General features: G+C 40.5%; 3 protein-coding genes across 4 annotated transcripts; 1 reads left to right on the forward strand and 2 right to left on the reverse strand.

Annotated features, from left to right (window-relative positions):
- Positions 1-5,052: 5,052 nt before the first annotated feature.
- On the reverse strand, positions 5,053-6,885 carry LOC103988126 (transcription repressor OFP8). Its single transcript, XM_009406653.3, has one exon. It carries the CDS (start codon positions 5,959-5,961, stop codon positions 5,317-5,319), a length of 645 nt encoding a protein of 214 aa, XP_009404928.2. The 5' UTR covers positions 5,962-6,885; the 3' UTR covers positions 5,053-5,316.
- Positions 6,886-10,315: 3,430 nt separating this feature from the next.
- Positions 10,316-16,805, forward strand: LOC103988127 (BTB/POZ and TAZ domain-containing protein 3). Of its 2 annotated transcripts, none has more exons than XM_065190108.1 (7): positions 10,316-10,461; positions 10,801-10,875; positions 12,897-13,266; positions 13,975-14,105; positions 14,565-14,871; positions 15,548-15,861; positions 15,948-16,805. In XM_065190108.1, exons 3-7 carry the CDS (start codon positions 12,943-12,945, stop codon positions 16,075-16,077), a joined length of 1,206 nt encoding a protein of 401 aa, XP_065046180.1. In that variant the 5' UTR covers positions 10,316-10,461; positions 10,801-10,875; positions 12,897-12,942; the 3' UTR covers positions 16,078-16,805. The 2 variants fall into 2 exon arrangements, with proteins under 2 accessions (XP_065046180.1, XP_009404930.2); XM_009406655.3 differs by having other exon boundaries at positions 12,918-13,266.
- An 897-nt stretch (positions 16,806-17,702) lies between these two features.
- On the reverse strand, positions 17,703-23,061 carry LOC135676470 (formin-like protein 1). The gene is made up of 4 exons (XM_065187679.1): positions 20,984-23,061; positions 20,690-20,892; positions 19,432-19,676; positions 17,703-18,932 (listed from the first exon to the last, which is right to left on the reverse strand). The coding sequence occupies exons 1-4, from the start codon at positions 22,477-22,479 to the stop codon at positions 18,120-18,122; spliced, it is 2,757 nt and encodes a 918-aa protein (XP_065043751.1). The 5' UTR covers positions 22,480-23,061; the 3' UTR covers positions 17,703-18,119.
- Positions 23,062-23,379: the final 318 nt, after the last annotated feature.

The following is a 23,379-nucleotide window of genomic DNA, read 5'->3' on the forward strand; positions in this document are numbered from 1 at the left end:
CGTACATGCAACTGATCAACTAGTAGACTCTCTCACAAAGCCTATTGCCCATAAAATATTTTCATTGCATTGGTCCAAGATCGACATCTTGACAGGAACTCAATCTTATGGGGGTATGATAAAAAATAGGATAAATTTTTCACAATTGATTGAGGAAATCTCTCTTAAATAACTAATGTTGATAGAGGAAATCTTTCTCTCTAACCTGTATGAATATAGTTCACGTTAATGCAACTTGATATGTCTTTCTCATAATGTCTTAATATATTAATCTTTGCATTCCTTATATCCTCAATCAATCTATAATTTGAGAATCAATTACGAATTTGAATGATTGATTTGATTACATAATTTGAGTGCATGATTGAGAAAAATCTCTCCCTCAAAACTTGTATAAACACACATTACCTCAATAAATGAAATAAATCCTTTTTACAACATATTCCTCTATTCTACATGCTATTAGAGTCTCCTTGCTTCTAAGCAAGGCTTTCTCCTCCTATTGTTCTCTTGTTCTTCATCAAAGTTCTCTCGATGTTATTTTTTACTCACTACTCTATTTGGGAAGATCACACTAGCATAGCATCATTGGGGATCAAGCTTCATTTCCTCATCAAAAGTATTCTCATTGATCTACTCAAGAAATTATGGTGCCATCTTCTTCTCACTAATCTGCCCCGATCGACAAATTCTAGATCCTAGATATGCAAATCTAAGATTTCTTGAAACTGAAGTAGGAGCCATAAAAAACTCTCTAATCATTATTGACTCTACTAGCTATAGTCACAATCATTGAACGATGAGCCCCTCTATTGCCATTTACCCCTTCCATCGCTCACCTCCCCCTATTGTCGATGCTCCCCCCCTCTAGCGTCGTTGGATGTGCTGGCATAGTCATCGGCCCACTATCGCCTGCCTCCCTAAAGGATGACACTTCTCAATCCTTCGTCGTTGAATTTGCTAAGTTGTGAATGCAGTTATCATCCTTGTTGCCCCTTTTTGTGTGACTCTATCATAGCCATCGGGGTGTTGTTATCACAAGAAGAACAATCGTGATCGAGAGGGAACAGATCTACTCTATAATAGATCTGCATCATCTTGTCAATCTGATCCATTCCATGATCATATTGATCATAGATTGGATCTACCTCCTCTAATGATTCTCTACAATTGCTCAGCTCTACTCAATTGATAGCAAAGTAGATCATTGATGGACTCCTATGTTTAAGCATTCCACAAGTTCTAACAACTTACCTCTCATTATATGGTATACAACATCTCAAGTTACTACCACACACACTTCAATTAGCTGCTCTATCGATCGACATATAGTTGAAACTGGTCTCATCCTTTTACACTAAGCCTCCATGTCATTAACTTTTTAGTGAGCAGCCTTTCAAACTGTAGTATACCTTATTAATTATATGTTCATCCCAATCCTACAACATTAGTTAAATTTTAAAAACCTATTTTATAAAATCTTAAATTTTCAAAAACTTAAAGTATTTGATTGTTTATGTTATCCCTAGCTACACCCCTATGCTTTACACAAGTCAATACCAAGATTTAAGCCTTACATCTTGACCATAATGTTTTTCAATGCTATAATCTATAAACTCAAGAGGTCTTTGTATTACATCATCTTCATTGCACTTTCAGTAATGTGAGCTATATAACAACCATATATCACTGGATTTATATAAGTACACCTTAAACACACATCTCACTATATCAACCAACAACTCTCCTCTAGACCTACACTCTATAATCATTTCAGTTCAGCAATACCTCACTCCCTCTATAACTTCTTCATTTACTTCTCCACCAACTCATAGAAACATTTAGTTCGATTGTTAAACTAATAATAATCTGACTTTTCGTAAGTGTAACTATCATTTAAAACTAGCATATATGCCAACTAGATATTAACAATGCTTTCTTACATAGGACCTTAACTAAAAATATTTTTATGCAGTAACCTCCTAGCTTTATCCATCCTTAATATCCAAGTCATGCTTGTAAAATATAAAAAACTATTTGACTTCCCCAAGCTCCAAAAGCCTAGTACACTAAACTTGGCTCATTTTTTACATTAGTTGGCTTCGTCGACTTTAAGTTTGACACCTCTTAATATTTACGATAAAAAAATAATATTATATATCTACTAGTTTATGTTGATGATATTATCATCACAAGCAATAATCTTATGAAGATCAAGTAATTCCTTAAGTAATTAATAAATTGATTTCCCATTAAAGATCCAGGAATTTTAAGCTATTTTTCGGGAGTGAAAGTAATGTTCATATCTTGTGGATTTTTCTTATCTCAAAAGAAGTATATTCAAGATCTATTATCAAATACAAACATGCATAATACCAAAAAAGTCACCACTTCACTCTTCACTATTAAATCACTTAAATTATATGATGGCAAACTATAGATCTCACACAATACTGACAAGTACTTAATTCTTTACAGTATTTATCTCTCACACGTCCAGACATCTCATTTATAATCAATAAACTGTCATAATTTATGTATCGACCATCTATCATATATTGGTCTATGTTAAAACTTGTCATATGATATCTCAAAGTGACTTTTAATCATGGACTTTTTCTTCGTAAACACTCATCATATCATCTCCATGCCTTTACTGATGCTGATTAAATAGGCAACAATGATAATAGAACATCTACTCAACCTATATTGTCTTTCTTACAACAAATATAATTAGTTGGAGCTTTAAGAAATATAATGCAATCACAAGATCCACCGTTGAAGCTGAATACCAAGTTATCGCCATCACCGCTACATAACTCAATTAGGTCACCAATTTGCTCTAGGCATTTAGCATCATCTCCCAATCCACTCCTATAATATATTATGATAATATTAGTGTCACTTACATATGCATCAATCTAGTATTTCACTCATGCATGAAACATTTTAGTATTGATTTTTACTTCATTAGAGTTCAAAGTTATTAGATATTAACTACGTGTTTCTCATATCCATACTTTTATCCAACCATTAGACTCTCACAAAGTCTCTCGCTACATTTCAATTATATTAGATCAAGATTAATATCTTAAATATAAGTTTAATTTTACGAGAATATAATAGAAGATCATAATAGAGATAAATATAGTGTATGAATGATAGTGTATGAATGAGAGAAATGGAAAAACGGAAAAATAGTGTATGAATGATAGTGTATAAATATAGTGTATATTCTTTACCTCTTAAGTTTGATAGTGTATGAATGAAAAACGGAAAAATCTAACCTGACTTCTCTTTTTACCTTTTAAAGGTAAAAAAAAACTCAATTTCGTTTCTTTTACGAGACAGTTGTTGTTAGGCACCATAGGTGATGAATGAGAGAAAACCAGCTGACTTTATGAGTAGGACAAAGTTGAAGTGAAAATGAGTAGTTTGTCATTTAAGCGGCCTTATGTTTTATCCACCACAAGCAACTCGATAAATCTTGCACACATTGTTTACTCAATGTGTGCATGGATCGGCTCAACCTTAACTTGCAGGAGGCCAGTAGGCCGATTACAAATCAGTAGGCCGATTCTTATCTGCACTGTTTCAGTGCTCAAGGAAGCTATCTGTGGAAGGTTTGCCCATTTCTATATTCCATGCCTCAGTTCTGTAGATGCAGCACGATTTTGACCACCTGGGTGATCACAACCATCCGATTCAGATGGCATTGAATACTAGTGACTTCCTTGCCCTGGAAAACTGGTGTACGGTGGTAATAAGATTGCTTCTCCATTAAGAGAGTCCATTATGACTATCCTCACCCCAAGAAAATTTCCTGTTCTCCACGGTGTGTGAGAAATTTTGTTGATTACAATGTCTGACATCTCTGATGAAATTTTGCGTTACTTCTATTGGTCTTGGAAAGCGTTGAAGTGCATGATATTTTATGAAGACAGTACTGTTCACAGTCGCTGGGGGGAGAACAGAGCACTGCGTTCACTACCCAGTTAATTTTCTTGCCATGGTTGATCACACATTCAACGCGTCGTCTGCTTAGGCTTTTGGCCCCTCTAAAGTTCTACTGTTTCAACAGTCGCTTTATGTTCAACATCAATTTTAGGTCCAGTAGTGTTGGTGTAAACAACTTTAAGCCGTGGTCACGGGATCGACGCAACTTGGTTCGGGTCCGAATGATGAGGGATCTTCCTGGGATGACCCTTGAGACTGCAGAAGACCGACTGCGATGGTCCGATCGTAAAGGGGCCATCGTTTCCTTCGGGAGGGGGCTCCACGCCTGGGCGTTTAGTGGGAGGCCTCCGTCTTCGCACCTGTACATAGGTCGGGTCGGGAGAGCTCGGCCCGACCCCTCCGACGATCAAGTTAGTGAATAATCACAGGGGGTTTTCTTGTTGTCCTCCCTTTATTTCTCGGAACACAAGAGTTTTTATAGTGAAGGTTACCATTGCCCGATGTGCTCGCTCGCAGAGAGTAGGATCGTACTCCTGGTAACGTTTGACATTGACGTTGGAGTGGCGTGAAGGATCGAGCCTGAGCAGGATGTTAATGTGCCTCGGTCGATATTCCGATCCGTGTTGACCCGGTACTGTCAAGTTAACAGAGGCACGAAACGTCATCTGACGTCAACCCAAGTCTTATCGCTGTTATTACCGTCGTCAAGTAGTGAGTCGTAGTATTTCTGTGCATATGTTTAATGACACAACGGTAGGGGAAAACAATTTATGCGTAAATACTAAACTCAGAACTGAGCTGTGGGGAGGTCTCACAGGGTTCTCCGTGAGGCCAAAAGGTGGGCAATTAATGGACATTAGGTGCAAGCTCGCATATCTCATGAATCATGGGATCTGTGACGCTCCCACTGCTTTCTCTCGTGCGTTTCTCCACTGACTGCATTCTCCAGGGTTGAAAGCTTATAGCTGACAATTTCCAGTGCTCGAGAACAAGAAAACATTACTGTGATCGACGAAGTCCCAAAGAACAGATTTAGCTTGAAAATCCATGGTCAGTGCGTGAAAAGTTCATGCCGATGGATCATAACTCAACGTATGGAGTACGAAAAGTTGATGCAGCTCCTAACACACGAAAAGCCAACCAGATTTTTAATTGGCGGAGTATAGAGAGGAGAAAGCATTACACCACACGGCGTTCTTGATTCTGAGACGGAACGTAAGAAGAGGAGACAAAAGATGGTTAAAAGAGAAGAGGAACTTTGAGATCCTATCACCACCCAGTGGAGGTACCCTCTGATTTTCCACGTGGCACAAGGTGGTGGCAAGATCTCAACTCTTGTCTTTTCTGGGTCACGTGCGATCACCGCCGGCGGGAGCGGCGAGGCGCGGAAGCAGAGGCAGAGGCGGAGGGGCGCGGCGAGGGGGAAGTGGGCGAGACTAAGCCGTTCCAGATCTCGGCGAAGGCGCGGAGGATGAGGTGGTGATGGCGGGGGGCGTTGAGGGCGAGAAAGCGGTGGAGAAGTTCGCGTACATCTTCCCACGCGTAGATCTCCATCTCCACGATCATCTGCAGCATCGAGTCCCGGAAGTCCAGGTATGGGTCCGACGACTCCTTCACCACCGCCACGCTACTCTCCACCACCCCCTTCCTCGGCGTCCCCGATGCATCGCACTTGTTCTTCTTCTTGTTCGGCTTCCAGTGCTCCCTAGCGGCCGCCCACTTCGGGCTCTCCGGCGGGCAGAACGCTGAAGACGGCGAGGAGGTGGAGCCGCCGTATCGGGAAGGAGAAGAGGAGGAGTTGGCGACTGTGGCGGTGGTGGTGGCAGTGAGGCTGGTTTCCCAGTGTGAAGTGGTGGTCGAAGGAGAGAGGAGGCTGGAGGTCCTCGACAGCTTGGATTTCGATGAGAAGGAGAAGAAAGATGGGATCTTCGGCCGCCGGCAGCTGCAGCCGATGTCAACCACCACCGGATGCCGCACCACGAACCTTCTCCGCCCGGAAGGCATCGAGAACGCGAAATACGGGATTTTTATTTTGATGGGTCTGCAGCGGCCGGAGAAGCGATAAGGCACAACAAGTTTGGGTTTTGTGTGTAAAGAGAGGTCTCAGCGATGGCAAAAACCCAAAAGATTTGATTTTTCCAAGTCGAAAGGAGCTGAGAAAGGAAATAAGGGGAAAAGCTCGAATCTTGGTGGGGTGGTTGACAACTATAGGAATGGTAGATCTATGTTTTCATCGAAACAGGGGGGAGCACACGGAGAGATAAGCTTCGGATTTTGTTGGTAGAACGGACCCTTTTGCAGTCTAAAAACACTACAGAAGCAGATAGATGGAAATGGAGGTAACAACGTTAACAAAGGTGTTGGTGATGAAGGAAACAGAGCAAACTGGGAACAAGAGGAAGAAGGGGAAGGGCACGCAGGCAAAGAAAATACTCCAAAGAAAGAGGTGAAAAGTAGTATTTGGGACACAGGAGAGGAGGTAGAAAGATAACTGAGCTCCGTAAGCGAGTGGTCTTATAGAAAGATGGGTCGAGGGGGAGACCAGAAGAGGAGGGAGTGGGGGAAGTTGGAAGGAGACAAGGGAAAGGGGGATTTTAGTTGGACGAAGCTTTTGCCTTTTGGTTGGAGCCGTCGTGGTGGTTTTGTTTGCTTTGGGACGAAGAAGGCTTAGCTTTAAGCAGCACAACAGGGAGGGGATTGAGTTGTGAGCCCCTGGTGACCTCCGAAGAAAAGCTAGGATTAATTGGCCATGTGAACAAAGGGCTCCTCCCTGCTGGCTTCCTGTATAATTTGACCCAAAGGACATCATGGGCATCTTAATGAGATGGAAATTTTGGGAATACCGGACTGCTAAGTTCCCTTTGAATTGAAATACGAGGAATTGAATGCGAGGTTTGAATCCTGGAACAAACAACCCCCACTTGTACTGTTGATGCGGGTGACGATAGATTCATGCAGAACCTACAAGGTCTGTGCTTGAAATTTAAGGTTGCAGGTGGGTGCTATATCCTTTCACGGGAAGCACCTTCAAGACCATGAAGTTATGTTTGGGAAAATATATATGTATTCATACAAGAATCTAGGGACACTAAATGTAAGAAATGAACAAGACTATGCTGTCTTTGTTTATAGCACAGCCCCCAGAATCATAGAAAAGAAGTGCATGCTCCTGTGGCCTGCCAATGGAGTACGAATCCATGGAATGGAAGCTTCATGGAACTCGTTTTTTCTTTGCTTTGATCCAGCTTAGCAGCTGTGCATCTGCCATCGTCATCTCCAATGACCTGTAGTTGCAATGCGGGTAAACTATGAGATCAATTATCTGCAGCCATGACCATCTGATTATATTATTCATGCAAGTAGATGCATCTGGTAAACCGCATGTGATCTACGACTGCAGGCGTGACAGAAGAGAGAAGAGAGACTGCAATTCCATAACCTCGAGCACTTTGGTATTTTATTTTACTGAGAAGAGAGAAAATTCAATTCTCTGCAGTCAAAATAATCCAACTGTGCATAGAAGAATGATCTAAATTATTGGAACAGCTGCGGTCTTTACTGAAGAAATTAGTGGTCTGCAGTCTGCTTCTCATCGGAAACAACAGCAGCCATGGAAGAAATGCACTTTAACATTAGGAAATGTGAGGATTCAAAGATATTAATACTGAGGGGAAAGAAATAAGTGAATTCAGCTCTAACTAGGAAATGGCAGAGTCTGGTTTGGAGACCACATAAAACTTGGTGGAGATATACTCAAGTAGAATCATCTCATTGATTGCAGATATAAAGAGCATTGACCATGACCAGTCAAATTTCTGGACCAAATGAATGCCCCTCCCCAGCAGCAGCAGGTGCAAATCAATGTCACAAGCTTCATTTTCCACTGCAACCAATCTCATGCTGTGACAGCACGAATAGATAATGTAAATGCTAGATTCAACACATGGGAAGCCTTACCCTGATGGAAGGGGACGAGAGGCAGCAAGCAGCAGCCCGCAGCTCAAATGGAGAACCTATGTGTAACATTTCTTCAGTGCTGCTGGCGATGGGTGGGTAATGCCCCTCCCCAGCAGCAGCAGCAGGTGCAAATCAATGCCACAAGCTTCAGGTTCCACTGCAACCAATCTCATGCTGTGACAGCACAAATAGATAATGTAAATGCTAGATTCAATACATGGGAAGCCTTACCCTGATGGAAGGGGAGGAGAGGCAGCAAGCAGCAGCCCGCAGCTCAAATGGAGAACCTATGTGTAACATTTCTGCAGTGCTGCCGGTGATGGGTGGGTCTTATGGACACGCACAATACTGGCATTACCTGCGTGATCTCGTGAGTTTGCAGCTTGATTCTTGATGAAAAGCTAACTTTGGTGCAGCAGAAAAGCATGCATGTGCTCTTCTCTTTCGATCGAAAGCATGAACAGTAGCAGAGCCTTGAGACCTGAAATCGATGACCAGCACACGAACTACACGCAGATGACGCAATAACAGAGCAATGCAGAAACATAAAGACACCTTCTCCACCTTGCACAAATTCTGAATCAGATAGTTCAAGAGTGCAAATTCGCAGACCTAAGGGTTTATATGAACAAAAAGCTAGTAGTTTTCTTTGATTCTTGTGCATGAGATGTCAAAGTTAAGGAAGAACAGACACTCGTGGTCGTGGCTATCAAGCTTGAAGCATGTAATAGGTTGGAGCTTGAGATTGACTCTTTACTATAGCTAAAAATGTTCAACGTTTCATAAACGCTTCATAAAAAATAGAAACTCTTATTCCATGATTTCTTTTCTAAGAAAATAAAATATTATAGATTTAGCTTCCTTGATACTGGACAAAATAAAATTAAGCATCAAAAGTAGAAATTCGAATTGAGAAAAAGGAGAATAAATATATTCCAATAGGAGAGACTAAAACCACTTTCTTATATCCGAAATCAATTCCCCAGTTGTAGCACACAGCTAATGCTGCTTTTACTACTTCGTTCTGCCCATTGCGACGATGTTTACCGAATGGTTATCGAACCAACGTAGAAGATGACCATAAGACACAACGCTGGTCTACCTATAATTGCTGGATTGGGTTCATATCTCTTGTGGCAGTCCCCTTCACATTCTTGCAGCAGGACATGACATGCGGCGCGTGACGTCCTGCAACCCGATTCCAGTGGACGGGTAAGTGAGTTCTCTACAGACACACAACTTGGTGAAGACATAGCATGGCAATGTCAATGAGAGGCTCCCCTTCAAGCAAATGATAGGCCTCAGCCTCTCTTTCTCCTTATCAATACATTCTCGAGTGCGAACACAATGTGTGGCCGACTCCGACGTTGGCAAAGACACAGGCAGAGGAAAAAGAAACGCAACACTAAAGAGGGGTGGTGGCTACTTTAGGTGCTTGATTTCTATATATTGCCGCTCGCAGCCAAAACATGACGAAGGCCTGCACGACCTTTATCACCCACGACGATCTACCTTCTCCATCAACAACGCTTTGAATATTCTCACCAGTCCACCAAAGAAAGAAACAATAAGCAGATGAAGAAAGAAAGACGACACTGTGAGCTTTGAGTAGTACTGGTTACGAGGAAAACATAAACAACAAAAAGTAGTGATAAGACTAATTATAAATTAGCTAATGTAATTACTTTTAGTATCTCGATCTATATATTTTTAAAAATTATATTAAAAATTTTATATTTATGAAAGTAAAATATTTACTTTTATTTTTACTCACATCGTTAATTCTATTCTTGAAAATATTATATGTTTTCAGTGATAAATCGAAGTGAAATAGACTCAAAACATAATAAATTCTATAATATTTTCGTTAATAGAATCGATAATATGAAAAGAAACGAGATTAAATATTTTTATATTCTAAATATATATATCTCAATAAAATTTTAAAATATAAAAATTAAAATATTAAAAATAATTAATTATAAAAAAATAATTTATAATTAGCTCGAAATGATAGCTAATTGTCGATTCTTCATCAAGCTAATTCTTCATCAATCAATAAAATTATTGTGGACAAATAAATTTTTAATTTTTTAATATCAGATTATTATTATTATTATTATTATTACAAGTGACGAAACGGGATTAGCATGTTTTTAAATATATTATGTGAAAGTAATAAATCACCAGTAGAATGATATTTAAGACGTTGCTATTAAATTATTGACTCGATTAGTATTAAATATTTAATATTAATAGTAAGAATTAAATTAATATCTGCCATCGAACGTGCTTCGATTACGACGACATGGCAAACGTGGCAGTCACCTGCGGTGGCTTCGACGCCTTTAACGCGTCTCATACCGCCTGCTTGTCCTCGTCGCACGTGATGGTCCGCCGCCTTCCCACGCCCCACGTCCCCCACCTCTTTGTCTTCCTCCCCCACCTCAACCTGCCCTTCGATCCACTTGTGAATCTTTTCCACTGTTGTCGCGCATGCATCGCGTACGTCGGTCTTCGTGAATCTAGCGCGAGGAGCAATTCGAGGTGAGCTTGCCTCTCTCGGTTATAGCTGTGTTTTCTTGTTCTTTCTTGATCTTTCCTTTCTTGTGAGGAAAATGAATCTCCTCTCTAAGAGCTTCTTTTTGATCCGATGATTCTGTCTTAGATTCCAGTCTGATATATCAGAAGATATATTCACGGATTTTATATGCTATTACTATTATCATCCCGTTCACTTTCCTAAATATTTGTTCTTGCTTGTAGACTAGGGATTTTAGCAGTATTCTAATAGCATTGTTACAGTCTGTGGGAAAGAGATGCTCTGTTACTCTCAATGTTCATTCCCAACGTTGACATTGAACTTTCCCTTTTGATCATTTGCAGGCGGCAGGGCGAAGGGGTTTCTGCTGGTGTATATCACTAGCTAGCACTTGGCATACACATTAATACCTCTCTGTGGTGAGAAAAATACTTTCTTTGGCCCTGGAATTAGGTCTTAATTCTTGGTTCACTTGCAACAGTATTAGATCCAAAAATTGTTAGTATTTATTGTGATCTCACAAGTCTGCTACACCATACAAATTTTTTTTCTAAATTTTTTGTAAGATTACATTTGTTCATTTATTTATTTTTATCTATTTACCTATTAATTTGAATAAAAAATATATATTCACTTTTGAATAGATATTAAAAATATTAGAAGGGTGAATTTATCACATAATATTCAATGAATTTTTAAAATATAATTTTACCAAACAACATTTACGTTAATGCTGATTTGAGATATAGTTTGTTTACCAAATATTCAAAGCATTTCACAATTGTACATTCACTCAAATCTCTTTCTCCAAATGGACATACAGATGTAAATGTGTTTCCAAATGCACCATATAATCATCTTAACCATTTTTGCTTCCTGAATTAATATGTCATAACTAATTTCCCATTTTATTATTATTATTTTCTTCCTAACCTTATATGCCCTCAAAAGGAATATGCTTTAACAATTAAAATATTTCCTACTTTTGAAGATTCTTATAAAAATAACCTAATTACTTTATATTAAAAAAAAAAAACTTAAATGGAATTATATGGCCCTACCTCATTATAAATCCACATCCCCTTTATAAACCCGAGAGTGGACTCCTATTCTCATCTTAAACTTGGCTGACAGGGATTTGACCGCCAGGGAGGATTGTTTTTCATTAACCTTAGCTTTAAAATGTATGTTCTCCACCTTTTTCTTCTAGTCTAAATTTTAAAATATTTGATTGATTTCTAGTTGTTTAATATTTCATAAAATTTTGATATTGATTAATGTTGGATTTTTAATTTAAAAGAAGAATTATGTAGGGTTGTTAATATTAATTTATTTTTTTTATTTTGCATCAAATTAAATTATTTTTTACTGTTAATTTAATTATTTTGAATCATAACATAAAATTCAATAAACCATATTTAATGTTTTTCATTATGTTCATGTCTTCATATATCAACTTAGATTATTTGTAAATGTTAATTTAATTTTGTATCTTGACAAGAAAAAGTAAATCATATTTGAAGATTTTCATATTTTCAAATCACTCTTAACAATGCCCAATGCAGCCATAACTGTTTGGAATCACCATTGTACTGGGTCTCTCATGCCATATACAAAGTATAATCTATCATGATATTTTTGACACGTCTACATGTCTCTTTGAATGTATTTATGGATGAATGAAATTACAAATGATTGAATGTGCTACATGCTTATACATATATATATATATATATATATATATATATATATATATATATATATATATATATATATATATATATATATATATATATATATATATATATATATATATATATATATATATGTGTGTGTGTGTGTGTGTGTGTGTGTGTGTGTGTGTGTGTGTGTGTGTGGATATTGTTTCATATAATCCATATTAGTAGGGTGATTTTTTTAGAAGATTATCAGACTATCAAACAAGATGGTTAGACGATTTCTCCATTCATTACTAGTTGTTATTAGGAAAAATGTATCACCACCTTGATAGGGTGGTACATCATTCTGATTGCTATTGGGAGTATGATATAAGTTATCTGTTGTCGGGAGAATAAAGGACTTATGCCATAAAGGAAAACCTCTCCGCCCATTGTTGCACAAGTGCACCATCAGGTATTCGATTTATTACAATGTGATAATAAACATGTTATCGGCATGATAATTTTATATGTTTGATCTATTTTGTTATGATTGATGCATGACTTTGTTTAAATTGATTCGAGATTACTTGTTTATTTTTGATAAATTTTAATTATGTGGATTTATAATTTTGTAGATTCCTGTTCAGCATGATTGTTGAAATATTTTTATTTAATATTTATTTTCACAATAACCTTCTGATCTTGCATGATGTTAGAAACTTAATTTTCTATCATGCAAGGGCAGAATATCTTGACAGACACAACTTGAATTTTTTCAGATCTTATATTGCACATCTCAGGAGAAGTCCGAGAAGAACAAAGTCAATGGCTTACCTTGAGCTGGATCTGCCACAATGCTTCTCGAATGAGCAATCTTTACCAATGGCCAGCACTTCATACAAAACTTTTAATGTGCCAGATGCATGCAGATCACATCAATTAAATAGTGGTCATAGTGTTCCACAACCACCTCCAGTCCATGGATCTTCTTATGGTGCAAGAAAATGCTCTAAAAGTTTGAAGGATGACACTTATGTCCCTGATGAAACAAGGATAGCTTGGGACAAACTCTTCTACGAAGGATATGGTGCTGATGTCCATGTTCTTACTGAAGACAAGGACATAATTTTGGCACACACAAGCATTCTTGTGAGTACACTACAGTCCTGGTTTTTATTGGCATGATATTACTTTGTCAATATATCAGAATAAGCACTTCCGTGATATTAGAAACTGAAGTATGGACCAATTCACTTTGATCAAGGTAAAATTATAAGTGAGTTTAGAAATTTAACAAGATATTGAAATTCTTTTAATGAGAATCAGATACTGACAAAGTCACATGTATTAAGAATACAGTGGTTCTCTTAATTAATTGTGATAATTAGGTGTCAGCATGATAAAGACAAAAGGATGTCCTTGGAAAGGATCAAGACATAATTATGCATGTTTTGTTTCAGATATCGTGGAAGTTGATTCTGATATGGAAACAGTAACAAATATCTCATAACTCTTTTCCTTTTTTTGTGAACTTTTTCCGCCTTTATTTCTTTCTTTTTCTTTTGAGAAAAATGTTACCTCAGAACATTAAGTGATTAACTTTGATATTTAAATATTTGTTGATAAATTGTTGAAAGTTTGTCTTGTCCATGGGGCTCATTATTAGTGTCTTCTAGTTGGCCTATACAGTAACCCACTGAATGAAAATTTGACTCCAAACTGGAGAAGGCATGTAAACAAAGAAAAGTGAGGGGGTTGTTTACATGAAGGGGAGAAAACAAGTTGCTTAGTTTGCTAACACACTATTAGTTAAGTTTCGAATATTAAATTGTATGCACTGATTGGTGTATTGGACAGGGAATCTCATCTCCTATTCTGAGAAATTTATTGGAACAAGCAAGAGTCATTAAAGGGTTTAGAAAAATCACAATAGAAGGTGTGCCTTCAGAAGCTGCCCGTGCATTTATCCGATTTCTCTACTCTTCATGGTATTCCTGCAACACTTTCCTTTTCTCTTTATTCCTCTGCAATTATGTCTGGATTCTTGTTTTTTGCTGCCTTCATTGTCATTGGTGTCACATAAATGTTCCTTTCGGAACTTGTAACTGTCCATGCTTCCACAAGGATGGAATAGTTGTGATAAGTTGCTCCTGATTACTTAATGTTAGTAAACAAGCAGTATCATGCTTCATACAGATGAGAAGGTGAATATACATGAGAATCATTCACATGATGTCGCATCATTTCTGGTATTTAGGTTTTTCTTGTTTTCTTTTCGTTTATTATTTTTTACGTTTGAAAATTGACCGATAGTTATCTGTGATATCCAAGCTGAAAATAATGGTCTGAAGTAAAAGTTAAGCACTATGGTTGGTTTTCGTATTTCTTTTTTCTTACTAAAATTTTAGACATGACCTCTGGATCTCACTTTTAAATTCATTATGCAGCTGTGAACCTGATTTGATGAAGAACTTTGCTCTTCACTTGCTTGTCCTGTCACATGCATTTGCAATCCCTTCCCTGAAAAGGACTTGCATCAAGCTAATAGAGCAGGAGGTTTTGACTGAAGAGAATGTCGTGGATGTGCTTCAGCTAGCTAGACTATGTGATGCACCTCGACTCTCACTTTCTTGTACCAAAATGATTCTTAATGATTTTAAGGCCATCTCGATATCTGATGGATGGAAAGCAATGAAGCAAGCAAATCCCAGTCTAGAGCAGGAGCTTCTGGAGTCTCTTGTGGGGGAGGACTCCGTAAGTTCTTTCTCTCCTGTTGTTCCATTTTAGAGTTGCTGTGTTAAATGCTGTTGCATGCCTTTTTTTCTTTTGGTGTCTTATCCTGCTAAGCATCTGACAATGATCTGTTTGTTTCTCCATTGCTAGCAGTATATGTATTAAAATTGGTTCAAGTTTGTTTTAATAACACAAAGTACTGGCAGAAGTTATCCATCAGGTGATTGATTTCCTCTTCTTCATGAAATCATGAAGAGGTTCTGGCTTGGAATCCTTCTGAGTGTTCGTTTTGAAAACAAGAGTGCAGAATTTAGCATGTTTCCAATAGTTCCATGCAATATGACCTTAACAGTAGTTGCAGGGCTCTTAAGAACAAAATGGTACTTTGATTATTCATACTTCTACTAGAGCTGTTTGCTTTCATGCTAAAGATGTTTGAATCCTAGAATGGCCTTCATCAGCTACTTACATTCAGAATTTGGATATGGATTCGATATCATATGTTTATGCCATTTCTCTTTCTTTTATTCTTTATCTTTTTGTTTTTATCGGTAAGGGGATATGTTTATCCACCAATTGTTTCACATGTCAATTATCTGTCTACAAAATGGGGTGATAAAAGCTGGTTAGTTGGATCCCCAACCCAACCATTGTCTTGTTGACACAGCTAAACTGATTGTATATTGGCATGATGCAGAAAAGGCAGGATAGACTGAAAAAGATGGAGGAAAGGAAGGTGTACATGCAACTGTATGAGGCAATGGAGGCTCTCTTGCACATATGCAGAGATGGGTGTAGGACGATCGGGCCCCACGACAAGATGCCGAAGGACAGCAAAACCACCTGCAAATATGCAGCATGCAAGGGGATTGAGTCGCTAGTTCGGCACTTCAAAGGCTGCAGAATTCGAGTCCCAGGAGGTTGCATGCACTGCAAGAGAATGTGGCAGATTCTTAGGCTCCACTCCCAGATGTGTTCAGAGCCAGACTTGTGCAAGGTTCCTCTCTGCAGGTTTGCTGCTCATCAATAACAATGATGTTTTATTCCTTATAAATTAACCGCATAAATATTTTTATAACATCGTCTTGTACTGGCAGTCATTTCAAGGATAAGATGAAATCCCTGAGCAAAAGGGAGGAATTCAAATGGAAACTGCTAGTGAGCAAGATAATGGCAGCAAAAGGCACGATCAACTCCATCTTGGCACGGAGACTGCTGCTAGGCTAAGACACTGGAGCTGGAGTGACGAGGATGGAGTCGAGTAGTGTCGGAGATGACAGCAAAGAGTGGGATCTGTATCTCAATCAAGACATGTCATTTACCACGAATTCTTCAGAAGTCAGAATCAGCCTCCTCAATCAGGAACTTGATATAGAAGAATAAAAAGAATCTGCATGGTTGTCACTGTGACAAACAAGAATAAAGCCCATAGGTGGAGTAGAAGACTAGTTTTATAGATGTCTCTTCCCCTGTTCCTTTGTCTCGTCACTGAATGGGACCTCACAAAGTGGTTGAGTAGTTGATCTATCGTAACTCCGACGCTTGTCAGCAGATAACATGTTGGGGTTATGCAGTTTTGGGATATTGGGACTTGTCTCAGTAGGTCTAGTTAGGATGTTGTTACATCTCCATGAAAGAATATGAAACACAACCTATTTGACCTTGTGTTTGTACCTAAAGGGCAGAGATATCAAACATATCTCAGTAGGTCTAGTTAGGATGTTGTTACATTTTGATGAAAGAATATGAAACACAACCTATTTCACCTTGTGTTTGTACCTAAAGGGCAGAGATATCAAACATAATCTACTTCCAACTTGGAAGTCATTCTTGTGTCCATGCATTTGCTTCCCAACTTCCTCCCAAACAAGAGTTCAGGAAGCAGGTAAATGATTTCTGAGATCAGGTTATTGATACTTTGTATGTCATGATGTTTGATGGGAAGAAAGGCAATCACCAAGCACATGAATGGGATTCTTCCTTTTTGTTCTTCGTGTTGCATGATTCTTCCTTCAGTCCTTCCTTTGTACATGTGGAATCGAATCGGATTCTTTCCATCTTTTCTTCCATAATACTCTAATAACAGGATCCGTGAAAAAGATTGTGGCTTCAACATTGTCTCTTTATTGCAGGATAAGTAATACTATTAGGATTCAATGGCAAAAACCCAGAAAATACCATCTTCTGGGTGGCGTAAGATTAACATCTATTCTTCTATATACTCTTACCAATAACAGGATCCATGGAAAACATTGTGGCTTCACCATTGTTTCTTTATTGCAGGATGAGTAATACTCTTAGGATTCAATGGCAAAGAAATTTGTCTCCTTATAACAAAGATTGATTCCGTACTTAACAATCTGACTTCATACACAGTTTTACATTGTTTCAGAGAGTGCAATCAAGCTGCCAATTGGGTTACTTGTAAAGCTAGACCAGATAAATCTAATCTTTCTTTGGGTAGAATCTTTCCCTCCGTATCTCCGTCTGATATATTGTATACAGATCTCTCATGGTATTTTTGTAGAACATTGAAGTCGTAATAAATTTTCTTTGCCAAGAAAACAAAAAAAGACATTGTCTCTTTCTCTTCTTCATTTACAGGTTGGCTTCAAGCTCTATAGCTGCTGTAGCTTTCAAAGCTTCTCTCGAAAGCCTTTGGATACTTCACTACTACCTATCGTTCCCAGCGTGCATTCCAATGCCATGTGTGGATCGTCCCCACAGCTACAACCTACCAAAAGATTACCACACAGCCAATCTTTCTCGGAGGCCACAAAGAAATGACTGAAATCAATGTTGAAGTGTCCATACAATGATGTTTAATCATCCTACTTGTACAAAGCTTCGCAAGTGTTACGAGTAATCATAATGGAACTCAAGGGACGATCCAACTGAAAGATTCACCATCTCATTCTATACGAATAGTTGCAAAAACATCATGTTTACAATTCCTCATATAAGAATGGAGTAAGATCTCTGATGACTTCAGACACAGAATTGATACACAGCACTTTCCTGCAGTTTGCTACTACTTGCCTATATCTCAGAGAAATAATCTTTGAACATAGATTTGCAGAATGCAAGTGAAGGGAAACCAAATTTATTTTTTCCTATTCTAGATTTCCTTTGTGTGTACATAGGAGAGAAAAAATAGTAATACAAAAAAAAGAATCTTAAATTAGTATTCTAAGAACACAAAGAATTATAAATAACCTGGAATAGATTCCATGTTTGCTGCACTTCTAGTCGAAAACTCGTAAAAAGATCTATGATGACAATGAGCTCTCTTCATCCGAGCCTTCAGGTCTCGATGCATGAATCGGGAATACATGTGGTAAAGTAGGGTTCACAGGCACCGGGAACTGCCGTGCTGAGCTGACAATGGTGCGTTCATTTATTCTTCCAACCTCCTTGCAGACCTGATCAAGGATGGCTAGAAAATCTCTGACCACCATGAAAATTCTGAAAGGATGAGCTTCTTCTCTGGCTGAGTTCCCATGGAAATACTCGGTTATTTCCTTGACCAGAGACAATGCAACACTCTCCTGAGCCTGCACCTTTATAATGTCATCCTCTGCCCTCTCTAGAAACCGATCCATGGCATTACGGAATCTCTGGCTGTTCTCCTCAGAACCAGATGCTCCATTCAATCTTAAGACCTCATTGATCTTTCCTATTCCTCCAGCTAGTTTTGAGACATAGCTGCTGAGTACATCAGAATCCATTGCAGCTGCCTTCTTTACGTTGCTCAGCTCACCCCCTAGGCCAGCGACAACTTGGAGACCAAGCTTCCTGCACTCAAGGTCATCTCGTAGAGCATTTGCCTGTGTTTTCGTAGCTGAATTGTTGGAGGCAGAAAGGCGGGAACCTTCTGATCTGATGATCTCCTGGACAACAAAGTGCAGAAGGGTCGTCTTGCCGTCGGTGCCTTTGACATCAACTAGCTTGAGCAGTGTGTCAAGCTTGAAGGCATGTGCATCGCCTCGATTTGTACCCACATTCATGCGGTTGCCAGTCTTTAGTACAGCCTCCAGAAGCTTGATAAACAACCTGCTGCTCCGCAGTTCTTCACAGGCGGCCTGGTAATTGCAAATCCAGCAATCATGAGAATTTCATCAGCATTCTCTATTGGCTAAATTAGATCATTTATACAACTGTTTAAGTGATTTTCATATACCAATCATGAATTTTATGATACAGCACTCGAAACAACTAAATCAAAGATCCGCAATTCGCTTGTTAAATTTTTGGATCGCATAACTTTTGTATATTCTTCCAAGAAAATCTTAAATTTGGGAAACTTGAAGAGCCAAGGTAAACAAAAAATAGGTTTCAAGATTTTACTACCTACAAGCACAGGTATGGTAACACACAACAACTTATTTCTACTTGCTGAGTATTGAATTGCAGACACATTTTAGGTAGAGAAGAGCAAGATCCTTATAATGGAAAACAAAAATCATGTTCAGATTTTACCGATGTTCCATCAATCACGTTGATCGAATTTATCGTATTAATATCCAGCAGCAACAACATTATTGTAGATAAAGAAACAACTAGTAAAGGTTAAGCATTTACCTCAAGAGTTTCAAAGGACTTGTTGAGGAAATTGACCTCTGAATCAAAATTGGCTACGTACAGCATTGCGTCAACTCTTTTAAATGCAAATGGTATATCTAGCAATGCTTTAAGAAACTTCTCTGCCGTGCCAAGCTTGAATGGCGAATCATTCTTATAGTCTTTCAATTTATGTTCTTCTTCCTTGCTAGGAGCCATCTTTAGCAAGGTCTCCAGCAGTTCATTTCCTAAGCTATCAGCATTACCTGCTTTCAGCAATCATCGTTAGAAAATAATGGAGAAAGGTGTCACGAAATATCACAACAGACAAGCGACAGAGAACTTCTTCAAATTCTGGTTGCAAGCTATTTGAATGATAACTCTGAATATTTTGCATCAGGACACAAACACATTTATAATGGTCAGAAGACCATAATGGAAGAAACATACTATGAGACACAAACAATTCAAATTGCTTGCTCCATTCATAGCACGGACTCCATTCAAAGGAGGTGCCTGTTGGAGTTTGGACACCGATAATTGTATGTGATAACAGCTAAGATTTCTGATAGCAGTTGAGATTTCTCCACCTATATGAGGAAATATCGTTTCTCTGTTGAGGAAAATCCTCCCTCCTTACGTGTATAAATAAAGAGCACCATATCAAACACATATATCTTCTTCGTTTCATATTTTACGATGCTTTGTAGAATTTTGATATTTAAATAATTAATAAAATGATCAAGTTATTTTTGGGATCAAAAGCCTCTAAAGTGAAGAGCCAGTTCTGTATGCTCTGATATCGGGAAGGAAGCATTGAGGATATATTTCTATACTAAGTCATAAACGATAGCCAAGCCAAGCCCCGCTCTACTCTATGCTCGTACAGCTCCCAGCCAGGAAGTAGTTAGCATTCCTCTACCAGGAATGGAAGATCTAAAAAATGAGAACTTCAGGATCACTTCTTAGGAGAATTTCACTCATCTTAAATCATTGCTCTCTGGCTGTGGATGAGTTGGATGCATGAATTCATATAGACTGTTCTACATTTTTAGTATTAAGCATCATGTTATGATCAATGAAAAATAATAAATTGGAAGTTTTTAGCACATAGACTCAAATACTAATGGAGGAACAACATGAAAGAACCACCCTGCTAGCTTACTCCTACTTGAACTTCAACAATGAACCAAGAAAAAGCATTGGAAATGGAAGTTTTACTCCACTCAAAGACAGCAAATGCATAGACCAAATTGAACTTGAGGTAAAAAGATTTCACCTTCCAGTAGGGCTTCACACACTTCCTCCTTGGTCACATTTAATGCTCTCAGTAGAATAGCAATGTTCTGAGACTTCTTCGGATCAAGCACCTTGTCGTTCGCCTGTGTCTGCGAAGGAAGTAGCTGTTGCTTATTGGTCTCCTTCGGTTTGGCATCGGTTGCATTGGAAACAAACAGAGTCTCAATCATTTCCTCATTCACCCTGTAGATTCATCAACTAGCATTCAATGAAAAAGGCCATTCAAAGAGAAATGCTATGGTGATGAACACAAAACCATGTTCAAGGATCTCACTGGAAGGAGCTAGATTGTAGCTGATCCCACACCATCGCTCGGTTGGATCTCGCCTGGACCTTATCCCAGTGTAAAGGCTTCAACTTTCGGCGACGGGTTTCCTCGTTCTTCTCCATCTCATCTGAATTCCCCCTCGAATCTGCGGGGTAAACCGATGCTGAGGAATTCTTGACTCCTACTTGCTTGTGCGGCAAAATAACTGGCGGCTTCCGAATCCGGCTCTCCCAGTACCCAACCAGTGGTGGTGGGGGAGGAGGCGGTGGCGGTGGCGCCGGCGGAGTACGAACGACGAATGGATTACGAGAGAAGTGCCCAGGCGTCATCGGGGACTCCGGAGTCGGTCCTGCGAGATCAGAAGCTTCCGCCCTTCCTTCGAATTCTTTCTCCACTGGGAAGGACGGTGGCGAAGGCGAAGGGGGTTTCCGCTTTGGAGGTGAAGGTGTTAGAGGCCGAAGGGGAGGCGGCGGGGGAGGTGGTGGTGGAGGCGGTGGAGGTGCGAACACGAGACTTCCGGTCAAGTTCCTTTCAGATCTGGACTTCAAAGATCCGCCGAAGGAATGGCCGGGGCTTGATCCCACGCGCGGCGACGAAGCCACCGGTGATGATTGAGGAGACGAGGCCATGATCGAGGTTGGGTACGATGGCGTGCTCATCGTCGAGCTCCGAGACCCACAATTGTCCAACGCCGCCGGGAACGTCCGCCGGGGGCTCGACATTTGCCCGCCAATCCCCCTCCCAGGGCTTCCCCTCCCTGCCGAGGACAACCGCGGCGAATAGAACTCCTCCTCCGACGAGGTCCCCGTCTCCCCATTCCCGTGCCCATGCCGGAACTGCCGCGGCAGCGGCGGGAGAGGACGGAGCTCAGGGGAGCCCATCTTCCGCTCGGACGATCCGTCCATCGGGTCCGCGGCGGGGTGGCCGGCATCTTTGCCGTAGTCGTCGCGGCGAACGTCCGCGGGGGTGCCGAGGTAGATGAAGTCGGAGAACGCTGCGACGGAGGGGGGCGCCTCGGGTCCGCGGTCGGACGCGGCGGAGTCGTCGGGGAACAGACGGTGGGAGTCTGAACGGGCGTCGTCCTTGTCGGAGTAGGGATCGGGGAGGAGGCGCCGGCGGCGGTGGAGGAGGAACGCGACGCCCGCTGCGGCGAGAAGGCCGAGGGCGAGGAGGGGGAGGAGGACGGCGGCGACGACCACGGAGCTGTGGCGGTGGGGAGGGGCGGAGCGGGAGCCGGGGAAGGTGAGGGAGGATATGTTGGCAGGGAAGGTGGGCTGCGGGGGAGGTGGCGGCGGCGGAGTGGAGGGGTAGAAAGGGAAGAAGGGGGTGGAGGAGGACGAGGGATACTTGGGGAGCGACTGAGCCGGAGGAGGGGAAGGAAGAGGGAAGAAAGGCACGTGCAGTGCCCTTCTGTTGCGGACGGAAAAAGGAGCTACAGCTGCTGCTGCTGCTGCTACTGCCTCCGGTGATGATGATGATGCAGCGGAGGGTGTTGATGGCATTGTGGAGGGAGAAGGTGACGCGATTGTGGTTTACCTCGCCCTGAAAAGAAGCCAACAAAGAGAAGGGAAGATAGAAGGGGGAAGCAGACAGGGCCGCGGGGAGTGCTTTGTTTATGGCATGTTCTCAGCGCAACGTGTTTGTCTACGCTGGCTGTGCCTGAGTAGAGAAGTACGAGTCTACGGTAAAGAGGAAGAAGCAGTGTGGTGGCGTGGTGGTTTTACTGAGGCTACGTGCATGGAGGAAGCAGCTCATAATGCAGTGGACTTGTGTCTTGGATCCTCATCAGATATTAGATTACGGGTGGGGTACTCATGTGCAGTGGTCTACCGAAGAGCTAATATCTTAAGACCATGGTCGGCTTCTTGATGATTCCTATTAGTTGCCAATTGAAGATTTGGATCTTGGAAAGATGAGGAGCGAGGAAGGAAGAGGAGGCGACGGCGATAGCCGTTGTGTAGTTCTTGTCGTCATCAATGCGGGTTAAAATGCCGGTGAGTTCACCGCTGCGTCGTCTCAAGCTCGAACGGGTCCGATTCTCCATCTCAGCCGTCCATCCCCCACCGTTTCTCATCTCAACCGTTCGTCAGTGATCACGTCCATCCTCGATCGTCCATTTCATTTGGGCGAGCTCGAGTGAGCTCGAGTGAATTTGAGTGAGTTCTCCTCACTCTGTTTCTGTGAGTTAGCCTTTTAGTGGGCTTCGACAGGTTTCATGTGCCACAATACTGCCCGTATGCATGGAAACATTGACCTAACAAAATTGTTGACCCGAGTGTAGCTCATTGCCGACACTATCACTCATACGCATATGATATTTCATCCTCCATCACCCATATGCATACAAAAATGAATGATGCTTGTGGCTCAATCAAGTGCTTCCACTTCCCACATGCACTTTC

Source organism: Musa acuminata, chromosome BXJ1-6 (genome assembly GCF_036884655.1).
Source record: "Musa acuminata AAA Group cultivar baxijiao chromosome BXJ1-6, Cavendish_Baxijiao_AAA, whole genome shotgun sequence".
Classification (NCBI taxonomy): domain Eukaryota; kingdom Viridiplantae; phylum Streptophyta; class Magnoliopsida; order Zingiberales; family Musaceae; genus Musa; species Musa acuminata.